The sequence below is a fragment of the Fundulus heteroclitus genome, chromosome 18 (genome assembly GCF_011125445.2).
Source record: "Fundulus heteroclitus isolate FHET01 chromosome 18, MU-UCD_Fhet_4.1, whole genome shotgun sequence".
NCBI lineage: Eukaryota > Metazoa > Chordata > Actinopteri > Cyprinodontiformes > Fundulidae > Fundulus > Fundulus heteroclitus.
The window spans coordinates 30093977-30114695 of record NC_046378.1 but is presented as its reverse complement, the minus strand read 5'-3'; the positions used below and the strand labels follow the sequence as shown (position 1 = coordinate 30114695).

At 40.9% G+C, this 20719-nt stretch overlaps 1 protein-coding gene across 10 annotated transcripts in view; it reads right to left on the bottom strand.

Annotated features, from left to right (window-relative positions):
• robo1 (roundabout, axon guidance receptor, homolog 1 (Drosophila)) overlaps positions 1-20719 on the bottom strand; it is a 494194-nt gene that overhangs the window by 60844 nt on the left and 412631 nt on the right. For all 10 annotated transcript variants that reach the window (XM_036149998.1, XM_036149997.1, XM_036150000.1 and 7 more), the window contains 4 exons: positions 10962-11119; positions 3304-3424; positions 2019-2157; positions 1770-1897 (listed from right to left, as the gene is read on the bottom strand). In XM_036149998.1, the coding sequence (XP_036005891.1) occupies positions 1770-1897; positions 2019-2157; positions 3304-3424; positions 10962-11119 (546 nt within the window). The remainder of the gene's footprint in view (positions 1-1769; positions 1898-2018; positions 2158-3303; positions 3425-10961; positions 11120-20719) is intronic.

The following is a 20719-nucleotide window of genomic DNA, read 5'->3' as shown; positions in this document are numbered from 1 at the left end:
TGCAGGCTGACGGCAATGCCCGCTAAACCGACAGACTAAACTATTGCTCCCCACATCACAGATTTCTTCACTACTACAGCGACATCCCACTACCTATACATCGTCCCTTCTGCTTTGGCCCATTTAGACCTACAATTACCCAGCTTTTCTTTCCATCCCTGTGCCCGCGTCTGTAATTAGAAGCATGTCATTTCCGAGCGTGGGACTGTGGCCTGCTTGCCTTTAATTAGCTGGACTACTCGCTACCCACAGCCTTTTTGGCCCCTGTGCATCCTGGGCTACATAAACTTCACTCCGACGAGAGAGTGGAAATTGTTCTAGACATCAGTCAGGGTCTGATTTAAACAATATGATTCCTGCCTTGCCATCATTCTTTTAACATTCTTCTTCATAACTGTGGCAAGAGAATTTCCTTGGATGAAGCAAAGCCAGTTGAAGGATTTGCACAATTTAACTCTCACCAGATTGCGAGTTGAAAGGCATGATGTATGAAAAGGGGGTCAGTGCTTTAGTATGATCATGCAGACAGCAGGGAATTGCCCTGGGGTTAGGACATTTAATTTCCACTGAGGACAGGGGAGGTTTTAGCATTTCAAATATGATTCTAAGTCAGGAGAACAGCTTATTGAGCCATGCATCAATGCAGTTTCTTTCATTAACTAACCTTTCATCAAGGGAGAAGAAAGAATGTGGGGGGGGGGGGAGCAATAAGACAAGGAGATATATTGACAGGCATATTGGCAGGTGGACCTAATTTTATGCCTCCATCCAATCTAAAGATTGGTGTTTCACAGTGCAAAGTGGGGATTAATTGTAAAGTGTAGCCATGTGAAAATAAAATGTCTGTGGATTCATATAGGGGGTTGGCAGAAGAAAGTTGCCTTGTCTTTTTTTAAATGTCGGCTATGCACACTGCTGGTGGTGACATTCATATGACTGACCTCACTGCAGAAATTTCTCCCTACCCCTTACCATCGCCCCCAGCCCCAATTCCCAACCCGTTCCGCACCAATTGTGAGCCAACCCTCAAACACCAGCATACGCTCCAGCATATCCCCCTCCATCCAGTCCGCACTCTTTGTGCTTAAAGCTTCCTCTTTCTTCCCTCCCCTCTTGTCTCACCAGACTCCAAACATTCCCATTAGTTTGGCGTTAAATGGCCCCTGTGTTCCACCGAGTCTCAGGAGACTTTCGGGGTGATCCCACCCCCCATTTTCCCCTGAATGGTTTCTTTCTGAATGTTCACACTCTGTGACCAGCTGCTTTATAGTCCGACCGTGTTAATAAGAGGTCCAATTGAGAAGGCCACAGGAGACGCACATATATTCCATGGGTTCAAAAATGGTACTGTAAGTCTGAAAACACGAAGGAAGACGGGCCTCTGGAGAAATGCCACTTGTATTAGGCAAATGGAATCGATTGTTGCAGAGCTCCCTTGTGCACATCTCTACAACTGCTATAGATTTTAGCATTCGTTTTTTATTAGAAATCAATCAGCTAATTGAGAGAGAAGAGTTTAAAGTGATGACCATATAGTAGCCAAGCTGGTGGCTATTATTGCTTTGAAGCTGGGCTAAATTACTTTTCAATCAAGCTGCACTAAAACTCAAAATGGAAATAAGCGGTTCTCCAAGAGGCTGTGAATAGAATATGAGGCAAACAGAACAGTGTAAAACTTTAGAATTACATGGCTTTAAGGTACTTTGTTCAACCAAGTGGTGTTTTTTAAAGTGCTATATGAATAAATATGGCATGGTAATCTTGCCTACCGTGAACGGTGAGCGTGGCTGATGCCTCCGCCTTGCCCACCATATTCTCCGCCATACAAGTGTAGGACCCTACATCAGCGGAGATCACACGGCGAATCTTCAGAGTGTGGTCCTCACGCATCTCATATCTGAATTTGAAAAAGTAGCGATGCGTCAAATGTCGACAAATGTTTCGAAATAACCAAAGATAAAGGCAGATGGGTCAAAGAGGAGTTTGTTTGTTTGTTTGCTTTTTGGGATGAGACATACCGTCCTTTGGGCAGGTCGCCATCATCTTTCCTCCAGCGTACAGTGGGAACGGGGTCACCACGAGCCTCACACCTAAACTCCACACTTTGGTCCACTAAAACCACCGTACTGCTCGGGCGACGCACAAAGCTTGGACGCTCTGCAGAAATAAAACAGGAAGTCAATTAAGAAGACAACAGAGATATCCAGCTTTGATTTATAGATCTATCTTTCCATCCATCTGTCTGTCTATCACCGTGACTATCATTGTGATCCTAGCGGGGATATGAATCTCTAAAACGTAAGATTTAACAACAAAAACAAAACATATATCCCCCAAATATTCTGTCATTATTCTTTTCTTAGGAGCAACAATGCATTTGCAAATGTATTTGTTATTTTTCTGGGCTTGAACTTAATATTTTAGTTTACTTGCATTTATGCAATATTTTTTTCCCATTTTAGTACTCCCTTTAAACAAACAAACAATATCTGAATAAATATTTACGAATAATCTAATATTCAAAATTTATCTAACAATTTTCATGTGAATGTGCTCAAATATAAAAAGAAATAGACAAATTTACTTATTTTGAAAGAACTCATTTATTTAGAGGCAAATTTACCTAAAATATTTTTTCAACACAGATTGTCATTATTGTTAACAGGCATTTAATCAAACTAAGCAGTATTAGCATAGTCTTCCATTAATTACTTTTTGTCATGTTTAGAAGAATTTGGTCTTCTAAACATGTCAAACATTATTTATATGGAAATTTTTTTCCAAACAAGTTAAGGGTTTGTAGCTCCTTTTTTTATTACCAAAAAACATATCATAAGATAGAAACAGCGCGGTAGTCAATATATTGTAAATGAAATGCCTGATGAAACAGAGGAAAAAACTTGATGTACGTTACACGGTTTGTAATCACAGAAGATCTCCTTATAGCTGCTCTAAAGACAACATCTGTTGTACTATACATGAAGTTGTTGCTGAAAATAGTAACATATTCTCTGCTGGGGGTCCAGATGAGTATTTGGTTTAAAGGTGACACATGGTCAACTATGGTACAGCTGGTAACACACAAAAAGACGTAATAACCAGCCCAGGACACAGCTTACAGTGAGACTGTGAGTCATCACACAAGGTCTACTAAAGGTCAGCGACATCATTTTGTACCCTGCTAGGAAGAGACTAAACATCTGTATTTAGTTTTTCCAGCATGCAAACGAAAAAAAGAAGATTTATCCAGACAATGAGCTGATATACAGTAATAAGGAAAGTGAGAAAAACAAGGTTAATTACCTAGCACAGTGAGTTCAGCAATTTCACTGTCACGCTCGCCAACCATGTTTGTGCCAACGCACACATACTTCCCAGCATCACTCTTGCGTGCGTTCGTGATCATCAGTTTGCCTCCACGTATCTGAGTGGATATAAGAAGGTATTTAGAAAATAAATATGGAGAAAGAGAAAAAAAATCATTTGCAGCAGACAGACACTTTAAACTTCTTGAGACAAAGAAAAATGAAACAGTGGCAATATTAACATTGAGATAAAATCTCTCAGTTGCTCTCTGTTAAATATTTGCATTTCAAAAGTACTTATTTCCCCTGAACATATAGCAACAAACTTTAGTTAATATTTATTTAATCTGGATTGTAGACCAGTATAAAGTAGAGCATCACTGTGAAGTGGAGATAGAAATCTATTTCTACTAATTTTTATTTAGTAGAAATAAAAATAAAGTAGTTGTGGATTCGTATTTACCCCCTTTTAAACTGGAGCTACATAAAGGGCAGCCATGAAGGAAAAGGTTTCAACAGAAACAGCGGTGGAGACACTTTACATCTAAGTTGTCTGAGGTTGAGTTATTTTGGAAAGAAGGATGGACAAAAATCTAATCTCTAGATGTGAAACATTGGCAGAGACATAAACCAAGAGACTTGTGATCTGTAATTGCTGTGAAAGGTGGTTCTAAAATGATCCCTCAGAGAGGCTGGAAACAAATTAAAGATTTCAAGCTTTTATTTGTAAAACTATTTTAAAACTATCATTCATTTTATCACTTTCCAATTCTGTCACAAACTTTTGCCCGTTGGTAATGTGACAAAATATGGAAAAGTTGAGAGGGTATGATGAGACAATCAAAATGTAACATCCAAGTTAACCTAAAAAAACAACTAGGGTTTGATCAGAAAAAAAACAACAATCTATGTGCCATGTAGAGGCAATAACTTGATGTTGCTTATTTTTTTTTCCTAATGTTAGCAGCCAGTGGGCCTGTTTCTCCTCAGGTTAAGCAATGTAAAATAAGATTTTTGGACAGTCCCTGAGGTAACACCTTAGGCCCTTTTGGACTGCAGTCACTTCTACAGTCATCTCAACCAATTTGAGGAGAGTTTTATCTGTCAGTGAACTGGGAGCGCTTTCAAAAACGGGCTTTTTGGATTCTTTTTTTTTTATCCAGATAACTACAAGCGAGAGCAAGTGAATGCCACACACACCCGCCGGTAAATCTGTGTTTGTCCAGGTGAATGTCATGTCTGTTATTTCCCAGGGCTTTGATTACAGGCCAGAGGACATGCTTTGTTCTCAGACAGTCAGAAAGGCAACGCTGGGCCCCGGCAAAGGCCCCTCAGCCGCCCTCTGAGCTGACAACCGTGGCAGCCAGTGCAGACGCAGACAATAGCATGGTGCGCCAGTGATCTCTCAGCTCAGATTGAGCTTAGGGTTTTAAATGCACACATCAGCCTTCAGGACCAGCTCTACCCCCTGCAAGCATGTAATCAATATCCCCATTAGAAAAGCACTGACAGAGAACCTGACACAGTATATCACAAAAGTCTGAGCTCCCCACGACTACCTTGTTAAACCCTGCTGCCAGGATGATCCCACACTTTCTATGATGTCTCAGTTGATCTACATCACTGCGCTTCATGTGTCCACAAAGTTATTTTGGCAAACCTTCAACAATAGGTTGCATTCTTGCCATACTTGCACAGCAACAAACCATTTGGCAGACACTACAACATTATGGAAAAAGATACTCTAGTCCAGGGTTCACCAACACGGTGCACGTGGGCACCAGGTAGCCCCCAAGTACAACGTGGCGACCTCGAGCGTGTTTAAGAAAAATAGCACCACCCACCAGTGAGCTACATCTAAAATAGTATTTTATCCTACTGCGTTTCCTTTTTAATCACACTTGCATTTATGTAGATTTAAAAATGACCAAAGCATAAGGAACTTTATTTTTTTACATAACATTGAGGTGAGCTCTGACTCCTCTAGTTCAAAGGTTGGTGACCCCTGCTCTAGTCAGATGAGACTAAAATCAAACCACCTGAGGAAAAGCATCATGCTGTGCTGATGCTTTTCTTCAGAATGGGCACGTGTCAGAGGTGACGGGAATATGAATGGAGTTAAATATAGGGCAGTACTAGAAGAAAACCTGAGAGTACTAAAGACCAGAGATGGGGACACAGGTTCTACATATACAACCAGATCTGCAATGGAAGGACCTAGAGCAAAGCAATATTGATATGTTAAAATGTCCCGCATTTCATGATTTCTCAGTTAATCTACAACACAGTACTTGATACAGCCATGATGTCACCATAAAAAAAATCTAATGACACACTGTTTCCGAACTTGTAAGCTGGCATTTTTGAAAATCAGCTTCTATGCAGTTTACCCTGTTTGCATATAAACTGAACACTGGTAAACATGCGGAACCAGGTGCTTTGCACAGTTAAAACTAAGACTGAACCTACTGACCTACACGCAAAATGGTTTGTATGTGGGGAAATCCAAGAAGGCACATTAGCCTGAACACAACATCTCCACAGTCAAAAATGGTTCCTGGCAGCATCATGCAGCGGGGCTATTTTTCTTGAATTCAGATCACCTCACATTTCCATGAGAGAATGGACACATTCTCTTCGTCCTGAAGAATTAATTGGCCCTTCAACCTGTGTTTTACAATCAATATAAAGCAGGAGACAGACAGGCTGTGGAAGATTGGCTGATTTAGGGCACCCTGTGACCCTGTGTTGATGGAGGGGTTTGAAGTACCATTTCGGGACTGTTTGAGGAAAGGCTTAACAGCTAAAATACTGTGACAATCACAAAGGCCCAAGGTCAGGGAAGCCCAATCGGCACAGAAAGGGGGTGTACCACTGTTTCCACAGAGCTTTGATATAAGGATCAACTTAAGGCCTGTCTATTCTATGCTTATTCTTACCTCTGCATATCTGTAGTAGTTTCCCTATTTCCCCTGGCATAGGTGAAGTGACAGAGCTGCAGGAACCCTGAGACTGGGCTAAAGAAGATGAATGCAGTAAATCTCTTCCTTTTTTTCCTATACGTGTTCTGTTCTCGAGGAACACAAGCTTGCCGTAAGTCCCAAAACTCTAACTATTAACCCTGCATAATGGAGCCATTGCGCTATCCTGTCGCCTTTTGTCTAATGTCATTTGGCATTGCTGATAATGCAAACCCCCCACATTCAGTATCGTGTTTGTTCCCATTCACACAGCAATTCATTTTCCAAGCTTGTTATTAGCCACAACTATAACACAAAAGGAAGGCGACAATGTGCATCGTTTCTGCCTATGCTACTGACAGGCTCTAGAGCAAAGCAGACATTCAACGAGGTTTAAGTGCTTTGGTATATATTTTTTTCCTCTGTATTGGTCCTGATAGGCTAGTTTGGCAACAGCCGTGACTAGCTGCAGCTGGATACATGGAAACAACTTCACTTTACATAGCTCTGTGGGAAACCTTTAAAATTTGCTCCATTTGACAGCCATGCCACATTCAACATTACATGCTACTGGTGTTTGCAAACAACCAATGGAAAAAAATAGAAAATGGAAGAGATTTTTCTGACATATATTTACTTATAATTTATCGCCTCCTGATGGGAGACTGCAGTCCAACGCTTTAACATCACCCCACTGTTTTGAGCGACCTTTATTGGGGTTCTTTAGGAAACCAACTACTGGAATCTGTTGTTGGTGTACAGTCTGCAATTCTGCAATTACAACAAGTCTGCAAATGCAATTCAATTGCATTTTTTTGTGGCCAATTTCTTTAACAAAAGCAGCCCATTTTTAAGTGAGCTAGCAACATTTTATTATGGGCTTTGCACAGTGTTTTGTTGATCTAGGAAATCTCGGTTTTACTGAACAATCTAGTTTATCTTTTACTATCATATTCACACAATACTATATTGGGTGCCATAGTTCCCAGCCTGTCTGTGCTATGCTACCTGATCTGCCTGTACTAAGCAATAAGCAATTTTATAAAACCTAACCTAAAGAGTAGGTTTTAGTGTGCACAAGATACACTGCCACAGTTTATGTTGTACCCAGATTATCAAAACGTCATATCAAAACAAAGGGTAAACATGCAAATGTTAGCCAAGCATGTCAGCAAAGTAGTCTGTATGAAAACGTAGTCAGCAGGAGAAATATTGGTATTGAAGCAAATGAAAAACCAATGCACAATTTTGTGCATTGACAAGACTTACCTATCTGTTTTAACTGGGTTAACTCATGTTAGAGCAGCATATTGAGGCTGACCTGTAGAAACTGTGTTTGGGGGCAAACATATGTCCCAGTTAAGAAAAATGGACAACAGAGATTGCAGCATCTGGACCTTCACTGGTAAGAAAGCGTAGTGTTTAACTGGGTGTACATGCTAATAATTGTAATAAAGTAACATACTGGGACATACTGGGTTTTTGGCAAATACAAATACTTAAAGCTGTTGTTAGTAATCCTGTCCAGAAACACTTTTTGCTATACTACATGAAATGGTCCTTCCATTCTGACAGTAGTCAATACAGTATGTAATAAGAAGAAGGTGGTTAAAAAAATTAGCTGCATGCCTGTAAAAACTTTGGTTCTCTCCATTCGCACCAAATTACGGGATTGGTCTATCAGATGCCTACATGTCTCTATATGGCTATGCACCCCTCTGTCCCTCGAGTTCTGGGGGTATCGCCTTATCTATTGGTTGTCCCACATGCCAATCATTCAGACGCGCTCATGTAACATCAATGTGCGTGCACATCCCCTGTTAGTTTCCACTTGCTGGCTGTGCAGGCACACTTCTAGTGTTTATGTATCCAGTTAGCTTCGGTGTTAGCTGTTCATTGTAGCTCCGCTGCTCTCACCGTATACTTTGAAAATTGCTGATAATTGCAAGAAGCAAACTGCATACAAGTTTATGAGAAGAAGAGGAATGCCTCAGTAGAAAGAAAGAAGACTAGAGTGGATTTGGGAGATTTTTTTTATGCAATCCCCCTGAAGAGCGGAAGAGCAGGTGAGACAGTCTTGCGTAGTTATTAAAAAAGGGACTCAGGTTTCTTACTTGCATTTCCAGAAAACTCGCCAACTCTACCTTTAACTGATTTAGATCTGTGTCTAGGGCTAAAAATGGACATGCTTGTATGACCCACATTATCCACATGCAAAAAGAAAATTCCCTCTGCAGGTGGTTTAGGACCTTGGTATGATCACCAGGGATCACCAAGGAGACCGCACGTTTCAGCATGTTGCCAGGAAGAAAGAGTGAACCGAACCGAACATTAAAATGCAGGCTGGCTGAGAAGGACCCCATAACAATCTCAGCTGTTCATCCCATTAAAAAGATTCTGACCTCTGTGCCCCTCCCCCCACCCCCTCCCACAGCTACTCACCAAATTTACTGTAACATAAACAAATTCTGGACATTGTCCCGTAATTGTCTCTATTCTGTTAACATGGCCCTCCAGAGGACAGCATCCGGGCACCCATCCATCAACACAGTTGATTACACATTTGTAGATGGTCAAATATGACTTCTAACAGGGCGGTTCATTAAAGAAGCGCAGCGTGTGAGGCTGCGTGTTTGATGGGAAGTTTATGGTGAGCAACAACAGCTGTTCAGAGCCTGTTTTCAGTTCCACTGAATGCTGAAACCTGCTGAAGGCTACAAGAGGCACAATTCTGTATTAGTTTGGTCTTCACACAGTGACAGCAATGGTATTCACAATCTTTACTCGAAATGTTTAAAGTGTGACATAAAAATAAACCAAACGACAGGAAAGGCATGCAGTGTTTATACTGAGTATTATGATGGACTGTGTGAGCAAAGCATAAAACCAATGCCGAAGCACTCGTTTATAAATGCAAAGTTACAGTTTTCGGAGTCGCCTTGGTATCAGGCGATGAACAAAACTGAAAGAATGACAAAGCAGATTCATGATGCTCTTTGATACAACACGAGATCAAATAACCAGCATGGCTTCTTTTGATCTCTATAAAACATGAGAGATGAATAAACCTATGTTACAAAACGCTTTCATGTGTATTATGACTACATCTCCAGACAAAACTCAGTGACAGATCAAGTATGATATACAATCCGCTTTAACTAGATTACTTCCTCATTTCTTTCAGTTTTGCTCTTTAGAAGCAACACATGGTCTCTTAATCTTCCTCAGTGGCTCTTAGTAAAAATAGACAATAGCTGCTTTGTGTGAGTCTGTGGTAAATCTAACTGTTCACATTTCACAGACTGCTTACAGCTCTTTCGAACAACAACAACAACAAAAAAAAAGTTCAATAAGACCTATCATTCACTGTTCTGGAGCAAGAATTTGAGTACATTTTTGGAAATAAGAGTTAAAAAAAAGTGCATAAATAAAAAAAGGAGTTTTGCTCAGATCTTTAGGAAGAACACAGTAGAAATCAAGAGTCTGTATTGTCACCATGTGTTACAATAGTAAAATTCTTTTGAGACAGACACCAGCTCAGGATGCACACAGATAACATGACACATAGGACATAACACTTTTTTTAATTTCACTTTTTTTTATATAAATTAAATCAGGTGATTGCACTGACCAACACGCTTAAAGTGTGCAAATAGTCTTCAGGGTCTGACAGGATTTGTATCTGAGACTAAAAATTCCAATAGCAGTCCCTTTGCGGACAGTATGAATGGAATACTGCCTGCAATAAATACTGTGCAGTAATTTTAAGCCTTCATTTACAGAATTGTGCAATCAGACACTCTTTGAGAAATTGCAGTGTGCAAATAGGCATTACCAGTAGTGTGTTGCAACATATAACAGACCACAAACCTCCCACCAGGGGGCGCTTACAGCTTTTGGAAAGAAGCTGTTTCTGAGTCTATTCGGGTTTTTTTTATTTAATGTTTCTGAAGCGTTTACCTGCTGGAAGTGGGTCAAACAGTGGTTTGCCTGGCTGGGTTTTGTGTTAATGTGTCTGGCCCTTTCCTGGAGTTGTGCAGCACAAACATGTAGAGCTGATTGATAAGATGCCGTTGGCTTTGCAGGTCTTTTAATTAAAGCTGATTGTAGCTAACAGTTTAGATTATGCAGCAGAAGCAGATGCTGAATAAAACTTTCTATTCTTCAAACCTGGCCAGGTCATTCCGCCCTCCTCCATCTCATCAATACACCCATGATGCACAGATATATTGGCTGGTGACCGGAATAGTGTGTTTTTCATACAGATTTACCTAAATTAACAAGTTAGTAGGAAACTTAAAAAACGGATCTATTTCTGATCAGCCAACACAACATACGGCTTGGTTGGATGTCACAGTGGCAAAAAAAGACTCAAAGTTAGCAATTTTCAGTATCAGCAAGGTGCTAATAATTTAAATAATAGCCTTCCTGACATAATGATGATTATGGCAGGAAGACTACAAAACATGAAGTCTTATTCTCAGATTCTCTTTTAATAGAAACAGAAACCTGAGTTGGGAAAGCTCAGTACCAACAAGTCAAAGCTTTATGAGAACTGCAGACTGGACAAGCGCAATTCTGCTTTGCGCTTGTCAAATGAAAAGACAACGCTCTTTCATAACAAGCATTCTTTAGAGATTAGCAACATTTTGCATCAATTTCAACAAGAAAAAAAAAGGTGATGTGAAATACTTACAGTAATCCTCTCGTCCCTGTCGTCGATATTCACACCATCTTTTTTCCATGATATGGTGGGTTCAGGGTGACCACGTGGAGGCTGACATTCCAGGACAGCAGGTTCTCCAGCTGCAACAATCACATCTGCAGGGTTTTGCCTGAAGTCATCTCTTAGAACTACAAGAAACAGAGAAAAAAAAAAAAGAAAATTTAGAGAAATACAGTAAAAAGCAGATGGCGTAGTTAAACAGATGACAAAAAGATAGCAGCAAAAATGTATTTCAAGCCTTTTTAATATACTGTATACTTATAGGTAAACAGATTTTTGTAACTACATTTACAAAAATCACAATCCTTTTCCAAATTTAACCTGTTATTCAGATATATGATAACTTGACAAAGTCAGTCCAGAGGTCATGAGCATTTCTCATTTCTTCGTTTTTGTTGACTGAACCACATAGACTTGCAAATAAAACAATCATGCACACACTCATAGACTCAGCATAGACTGCTCATCAGCTCCCCGGCATCACTTCTTCATCTTTCCCTGACACTTTATTTCTATATCCTGCACTCATTTTACATGAAAAATCTACATTAGCTTCCACCCCCAGTTCTCATCTTGGTACAATGGAGGTCTTACTTGCACGGAATTTACCAACTGGAAGTGATTAAGAATACATGGTGACATAGCCTTGGATTTTCATTTTGAACCTAAAGAAGGTCAGTATCTTTTTAATCTCAGAACGATTTTATTCATACCAATGGGATACGGTATAGCTCTGGCATGATGAACTGAGCAATTCTGGTGTTCATTTGGGGGCTCGGTGAAAAATTATAAATACGGCCACAAGTCATCAGTTTACCTGCCTCATCAGAATACCACATTAATATCACACTATTAGAGTCATAATCCACTTTCTTAGGACCAGGGACATTTTACCTGTGAAGAAGCATTTAAGATTTACCTAGACAGAAAGTGTGCACAAAAGAATACGCTTACATCTGCAATGTCTGTATTTTTAGGTTTTGCAACCCCATCAACATATTTGTGACCTTTGGGACGCATTGATTACTCAATTTTTTGGTGATTGTTTTAATCCTGAAAAAATTAAACATGGTTTGTGCATCTTGCTCTGTTAAAAGTATACAGGAAAAATTTGAGATTTTTTTTAAAAATTAAGAGTGTTTTAAGCAGGATCTTGACGATACTCTGCAAGCTGTTGATGTAGTTTGCATCAACCAACCAAAAACAGCTGAGGCTCAGAAGAAAGCTGCGAGACTCAACTGTGCATAATGTAAAACCCACCAGAGTAGTCAAACTAAAAGATGGGCATAATTTATCTGAACAGGCTGAATGTTGCATTAGATGAGCAACAACTAAATATAGACACAAAGAGAGCAGCTAACAAGGACTTGCCAGTTGGTCAGCTTGATTTGCCCTGACTGGTGCCCATGCATACATTTAAAAGTCCAGTCATATTTAAACATTATGTGAGCACACTGCCTGGTGACACCTTTAACAGCACTGAATAAACTCAAAGTCAGCTACTGTCAATATCAATCAGATGTTTAAAAATGAAATCAGAGGAAGCAAGGATGTGAGATGCTGTTAATAAAGCCAACCTTTTTTATGAACTATACACAGAAACTATTGTTTCTATGTATACTATACGATGCTAAAAACTGTTTCAATTGTCAACTCAAACATTGTTTTGTCCTTGTTTTAAAATAGTAAGAACATATTTTACAGCAAATGATCTCTATGTCTCTGACAGACAATTTTAATAAAAAAAATCAGATTAAATTTTCATCAGGTAGAAGGAAATCACAGATCGGACATAGGCCACAAAATTATTATCTGATTATGATAATACAGGTCATATTCTTACATGTCTGTTCAAAAATAAGACAAAATGAAACATCAGGCTGTAATGTTCATATAAACAAATGGACCTTGGGGTGAACTTTTGATTTTTGAAGTATCAGTCATCTTTAATTTTTTTTCCAAGTGTTTTTAGGGGGGGGGGGGGGCATTATCAAATTGCTCATAAGTCATTTGAATCACATGTCAGGACGTTTTGCAATCCTGAGCTTTCAATCCAACAAGAAATTGGGTACAGAAAAAGAGGAGCAGTCCTTTATTAAATAAATACAACCACACAATCTACAGCTCTCACTGGAGCGGTTCGCAGCCGAGTGCGAAGCGGCCGGGATGAAAATCAGTGCCTCCAAATCCGAGACCATGGTCTTGAACCGGAAAAGGGTAGAGTGCCTTCTCCAGGTTGGGGAGGATGTCCTGCCCCCAGTGGAGGAGTTCAAGTATCTTGGGGTCTTGTTCACGAATGGGGGGAAGATGGAGCGGGAGATCGACAGGCGGATTGGTGCAGCGTCTGCTGTGAAGCGGGCGCTGTACCGATCCGTTGTGGTGAAGAGAGAGCTGAGCCAAAAGGCGAAGCTCTCGATTTACCGGTCGATCTACGTTCCTACCCTCATCTATGGTCACGAGCTTTGGGTCGTGACCGAAAGAACGAGATCCCGGATACAAGCGGCTGAAATGAGTTTTCTCCGTAGTGTGTCTGGGCTCTCCCTTAGAGATAGGGTGAGGAGCTCAGTCATCCGGGGAGGACTCAGAGTAGAGCCGCTGCTCCTCCACGTCGAGAGGAGCCAGTTGAGGTGGCTCGGGCATCTGGTCAGGATGCCTCCTGGACGCCTCCCTGGAGAGGTGTTCCGGGCACGTCCCACCGGGAGGAGACCCAGGGGAAGACCCAGGACACGCTGGAGGGACTATGTCTCCCGGCTGGCCTGGGAACGCCTTGGGATTCCTCCTGAGGAGCTGGCCCAAGTGGCTGGGGAGAGGGACGTCTGGGCCTCCCTACTGAAGCTGCTACCCCCGCGACCCGACCCCGGATAAGCGGAAGACAACGGACGGACGGACGGGCACACAATCACTACCGAAGAGGTGTTGACTCATAAGAATAGCATCATATTTTACCAAATATATTAGCTAGTATGGTATGACTCATCTTCTGAGGGGGAGGCACACTGAATGTCCACACATCTATTCAAAACGTGCTTTAAAACCAGATTGAGTGCAGTTGCACGAGGGGCGTCTTACATTCCGGGCCTTTACTCAGCGCTGCAGCTGCGAGGTGAGTTCATTCTGCGCGGTTACCAACGGATCGAGTCATTCGAGAGCGCAAACGTAAACACTAAACATCCGATCCATTAAAGCATCAACTGCATCTGAAGAAAAACTCCGTTTGTGACGGCACAGCCAATCTGTTCTGAAGAGGACTACTAAAAAAAAAAGTCAACAGCCTTGAGAAGCTAAATGAGCCAAACACCGAAGATGCTGCTGCCAGCTCTGGCTCGCATCATCTAATGACTGAGATCCACTTAGAGATTAAAAATAAAAACCCGGCGTCCACTGTCGAGTGTAATAAATGCATTTTGCAGTAAGTTTTGTAGGTGTAACATCAATTGCGCTCCATCTCCTCTCAGTGGGGTGCCCATCACTCCTGCTGGGCTCACTGACTTTCTCTCAGCTAATATTCACATGCAACTGTCCCGTAGGAACAGAAACAAATACATAACTTGTATGGAGGAAACAAGCAAAAAGAAAAAAAAAAGAAATTACATGTCAAAAAGCCTGAGGAAGGGGAAGGGGAGTGGGTCCCTTTAGTGTTTACACCGACAGCACCGTGACCTCCGACCCCTCCTCGTCGGCACTCACTCCCTCACCTCCCTGCCCTCTCTCCTCCTCCAAACCAACACTTCTTTGTTATAAACACAGCTGAGTACATCGCAGCAGACAGCCATGAACATCTGCTTAGTGGAAAACAAATTCCTCTGGGATGGAGGCAGCCAGACGGTCTCCCAGAAAGACAAACGGGTCTAGATCCGGATGGTCGGAACGCCTTCACTGGTCCCATCTGAACCTGTGACAGAATGGTTTGCTTCTGGTGCTCTCGGCCCTGTCCAACGCTGATTCTTCCCGTGTACATAAAGTCCTGCACACCCTTTATGTTCGCCCTCTTTGGGCTCGGACGAGGGGGGAAAAAAAAAATGCTCTCACACTGTGTGCTGTCCTTAGAGTGTGTGGTGTGGTCTGTATCTGTGTTTAGGATAATGAGCCAACTCCACTATTCTGTCTCTCCTGTGAGTTTGCAGCTGTCCCCTTGCAGATAATATTTCCTGGGCTATTAACAGGAAAGATAGACTCAGTGTGTGTGTGCATGCGTGCGTGTGTGTGTGTGTATAGAGATTTTCATTTTGCACTCTAATATGTGGAAATGGGCCACAGGTCCCAGCATGAAGACGGCTCTTTGTCCATCCTGGATTTGCTCAAATATGCTGATGATGGGATGGAACAGGGTAGATATCCGGACCTGGACAGATATCAATTTGCCTTGTCGGGGAAAAGGGACCCGTTCTGCACCACATTTTCTCTTTTCTTTACTCAGAACAAAACAGCTCTTGTCTCACATGACGGACACGGCACGCTGCGAGACTGCTGACTCTGCACAAGACAGACATATTTGTCGAAACAGAGCTTTAGATCATAGCCTCTAACATCTGCTGGGATCGACTTTAGCTTTATTCAGCCATGCTGAACTATCCTGTAAAATGCAGACCCTTTGAGCTCATTCATGTTTTGGTAAATTATAACGATAAATCTCAATGTAGTTTTTTTGATTTTTTTATTTCATTGATTAATACATAATGAATTGTACAGAGTTCTGGTCATTCTTCTTTTCTGTCCCATTCCCCCGTCCCTTAAACACTGTAATCAAACAAAAAATAGAACCACTTCCCTTCTCAACTGAATGTATGTTATTGAGACTTTATCAACACAAAAAACTGGATAATTTTCGAGTTTATTTTTTATAACAAGAATGTTGCAACTGTAGCATGAAGCTGTATAATTTCAAGTTGTAGAGGCATGTTTTAACAGGTTTCCATGGCAAGACTGAAATGTTTGCCCAGTCTTCCTCATCTCTTTTCTGGAGATTGACTGGGCCATGCACAACTCATGAATCTGATTTTTAATCCAGGAATGTCCTGTATTTAGCTCCATCAATCAATCCATTGAATTTGACATGGTTCATTGTTCTCACAGCATGATTCTGCCATCAATGTTCTATTTTTAAACTTTATTTCACCAGGAAAGCCTGGTGAAATAGATCAAATTTCCTTTTCCAAGAGTGTCCTGGTAAAGACGGCAGCAAAGCAAACGAGTTGCAAACAACCAAACAGATTCAAACAAACTAAATTTTAAGTAAGTTTATAACCATAAATTTAAAAACAAAATAAGAAATACAATAACTGTTTAAAATTCCTTCTCTCTCTTGGCTGATTCTCTGATTAATGCTCTCTATGTCTGACCTGTGATAGTCCTTCAGTTTCTTTTTTTTCTCCCAGTGTTAGATTGAACAATATAGCTCTCCACTGCTTCATACGAAACATGAAAACGTTTAGGGGATATAAAAAAAACATTTGTTAGGCACTGTAGATTGTTCCACCCAACTAAAGTAGCAAACTGATGCGGCACCGAATATAGACACTTCAGGTGCCATTGTTTTTTTTTTTTACATTCAAACCTCCTCAAGGTCAGCTGAGATGCCTGCTTTTAGCTCAGGAAACTCACAGGTTCCTCATCTGCATAGCTAGCATGTGTACATGCACACACACACACACACACACACACACACACACACACACACACACACATACAGAGCGAGAGAGACGCACACATTCATCCTTTTCCACAGGAAATTGAAAACAGATGTTGAAATGTCAAATTAAAATGAGATTCCCGTGTTGCCCCTCCAACATTAATGAAAATGAAGACCTAATGCCACACACAAGTTTGGGTGGGAAGATCAGATGAGCTTTGTTCTGAGGAAATTAAACCAAGTAAAACAAGCTCCTTGCAAGTCTGTGGAAGGATACAAAAACACACGCACCAAGGTATTAAAGGTTTATCAGAAAGCACACAGAGTGAACTCAGCAGAGAGACAGCGCAGCATGGGTCTCGCCTTTGGCTTTTTTCCCCTCCCTGAATAGGGAAGGACAAGGCTAACCCTAAAATGGGGAGCAAAGTGAATGATGAAACCACTGAAAATTACCTACAGGGAAGAACAAGAAGAAGAAAAGGAAAATAATAATAATTCCTTTCTGTCTCTCCTCCAGGTTTCCTGAAGGTAACCAACTCTAAATGCTTTCCAAGCTGTAACATTTAGAGGATATCGGGGAAACACAATCAAATATTATGATAGGATATTAGGCAGGGATAAGGCCTCAGTAAAATAAACCATAGGAAAACCTCAAGTCATACAGCACACCTAGATGTTCGTGCTGTGGAAATGGTGAGATCCAATTTTTTTTTTGTTACGATCCATAAAATTGCACAAGGGAGATATTCATTACCATTTTGAAGCCACAATTAAAACAACGTTCCCTATTGTCAGGTAGTCCCTCAGCCTCTTCAGCCTGCCTACAGCTTGGACCTATCCTTCCAGCCACATTTCACCTCTCACTTTGTCTTGAAATTTCTCACTCCTTCATTCGACATGTGACCTCGTTAGCCTACCTGCGTCTCAGCTCACACACGCCGAGGAGCTTGCATGAAAGACAGCCTCGTGGCGGTGGTGCGTTAACCCTCGGTGGCCCACATCAAGGCCGTTGCAGGTGGATAATTTGCCATAGGCGTGTGCATAGTGAGCATGTCTGTTTGCACTGCATACATGCACAGTTTTCCTGGAGGGTGTGAAGCTATAGTGAGACTCTAACAGTACTTTGAAAAAAGACTCCCCTCCTCCACCTTAATCCCTTCTTCTCCTGACCTCTTCACCAGGGAGATGAAACTGCTTGAAATGAACACCTTCTGCCTCTCAGCCCTCTATTTTTGTGCTCTTGGCTCGATCGTGTCTTGGATGGAGGATTATACACCAACATTAAACATACAAATACAGATATTTGTGATGCCACTCCGGGGTGTACCGAGTCTCTTGCCCTATGGATGCTGGAGATAGGCATCAGCCTCCCCGCAGCCCTGCATAGGTAAACAGGTATAGACAATGGATGGATGGTTGGTTGAAATACATAAATAAAATTTAAAAAAAGGAATTGTAAAAAAAAAAAAATACATCATAACAACATGTTGAAATATATTTCCCCTTTGAATGTTTGGTATTTTATGATTAACTTAGCAGTTTTTTTTGCATGCATAGATCATCTTCCTAACAGTAGACTCTCTCCGTATATCTGTGACATTCTAGAGGAGGTCACATCTGCAGAGCCACACTGGTTTGAAGCACATGAAAGCCTAAGTTGCCTGTTTGACTGCCAAACGTCTTGTGGAGACCTGTAAATATGTCAGTGAGAGCAGACAACATTACACCAACGGCCTTTAGGGGTCTGCACCTGCATGCTCCAGATGCTGTGAGCTCATGGCTGACCTCCAGTGCACCGCTATGTCCCTGAGCAGGGACGGAAAGTCCATGTTAAAGCGTGCAAGAACCTGAGTCTGTAAATGTCTAAATATGTCAAACTACATGAACGCACATCTAGTTTTGCTCACTCCTTAAAGGTACTTTGTGTTATAAAGTATCAGCAAAAAAAAATCTGTCTCTTTTTGCAGGCAGATTTTCTCTCCGAATCAAAATGAAGAACCGCTGCTTGATAGGTAGGTTATGTACCACTCATGCATGAATGCTATGGACAGATTAAAATCAAGACCAACAGTCGACGATAGATTTTTAGCTTCTTTTTTTTACAGACAGTAAAAAAACAATGCTTTATTTCTGCAGCATGTCCCTCCTTCTGTTTGCTGTGGGCAGACGAGCCACCTCCGTAACCACTCTGTGTTTAAAGCTGCAAAAGTACAAGTTTTGCAAATTTTGGTGTACATGTATGAAAATTCCCCTTCTGAATTTATTGAAACCTAGGTGATACCAATCTGCTGTGGTCCATTGGCAAAATAAGATCATGTCTATTAAAGCAGCCGATTAAAGATTGTTAACAATAAAAAGTTGAGTTTACGCAAACTCAACTGGTCAGGATCACGATTACACCAAATTTGGCAACATACCAAAAAGCTAACCATTAAAGATAGCACATTCCCTGATGACTTTAATAGGGCTTAATAGTCCATGACTCAAATAAATCTAATGCTCCTATGCTCAGTAAACACCCCATTTCCAAGTGCTACCAGGTTACTACTGCAGCACCTTCTGTGTGTATGTTGTTACTGAGGGAAGAAAGGTTTAACATACGGATCATTTGGATGTTCCAAAGTCTAAAAAACAGTACAATAGGAGGGATGGGGCGAGGAGGCGCTGTGTGCTGTTTTGGAAAAATAATTCAAGTGCAGTGTTCACCCTCATGTGCCTTTTTCTTCTCCTTCCTCGTTGAAAAACAACCTGAGGCACTATTGTTAGATGTGAATCAAACACAAAAGGAGTTTTGATGTTGTTGTGCTCAAATGAAATATTTTCACAATAGTTCTTGATCAAACCATCAGTGCCTGATAGGAAAAATAAGCCTTACATATTTTCAAAATAAAATAGCCTGTTTTTGTGCTGTTGCACATTATGCACTGATTTGGAGAGAAATATGTGCAACACAAAAAAAAAATGACATAACTTCTGGCGGAAATCTATAAAACAATAAAATAATTTGCTCAAAACAGATCACAGGCAACTCATAAAAATTGTCTATACTTTTGTCATGATTTTATAAATATGTTGAAATTTGTTAAGGATAACATGAAGTGGAAAGTAGCTGGGTCTGCTCCACAGCAGGCTTGGAAAGCTGCCATATCTGCCAGGCAGAACTATGAAGAGAAAGTGAAAGCACTATTTCAAAATGCGGAATTAAAAATGAAGCGAGAGTCACAGAGATGCCAGAATAAGATGCTGGATCGTATTAAAAAGGTGTGTACAATACGTTCGAATTTATGCAACGTTGTTTGCTCTAAACTGGTCAGTTCATTACACAAAGCAAATGGTATGTGTTTACATTGTATACCACCTTTTATTTAGAGATTTTATATTCCGTTCCACAGAAAAAAATTTCTATTACTGTGGCTACATTCCACAATCAATCTACAATCCCAAAGTCGTGACTGTCTACTGTGGTTAAATGCTCTTTCAGGAGGAGTGAAGGCTGCAAGTCAAATGAATCATTGCCATCTGCTAGGGTTCCTTATATAGAAAACTTTTAACTCACTCTGTATGATTCAATTGAATTGACTTTGCAAAGTGTCTTGAATCGGTGCTGTATAAATAAAACTGAACGGAATAATACTACTGTTTTAATACCAATGCTTATCTAGCAAATAGTAATGATAATAATTATTTTTATTATTGTTGTTGTTGAGAAACTTTCTGTTTCTCAGGTTGAAAAAGTGACGGCATTTAAAGTTCAGATGGCACAGCTGCTGCTTCATCTGTGTATTGCAGTGCTCCAGAAAACTTTTCCGATGGGCAGGTGAACAGTGTTTTTCAGTGAGGGGAAGGGTTGCGCTACCAACTCCTCAGTATACAACTCGGTCCTCCAACTCATCCCGAAGAGATTACATAAGCAATCACATCATAATTCAGGTGAGTACTCAACTCACACCAAGCAATAGCTTCTAACAATCCAGGAGAGTGTCGGGTGGGTCATTGATTTGCATCTGTTTTGGAATGAACCAAGAAGGAAGGAGCTTAAAAAGAGCAGCGCTCCAGTGACCAGGTCAATCCGAGCTACCAGGATTGACAAAGACTCCTG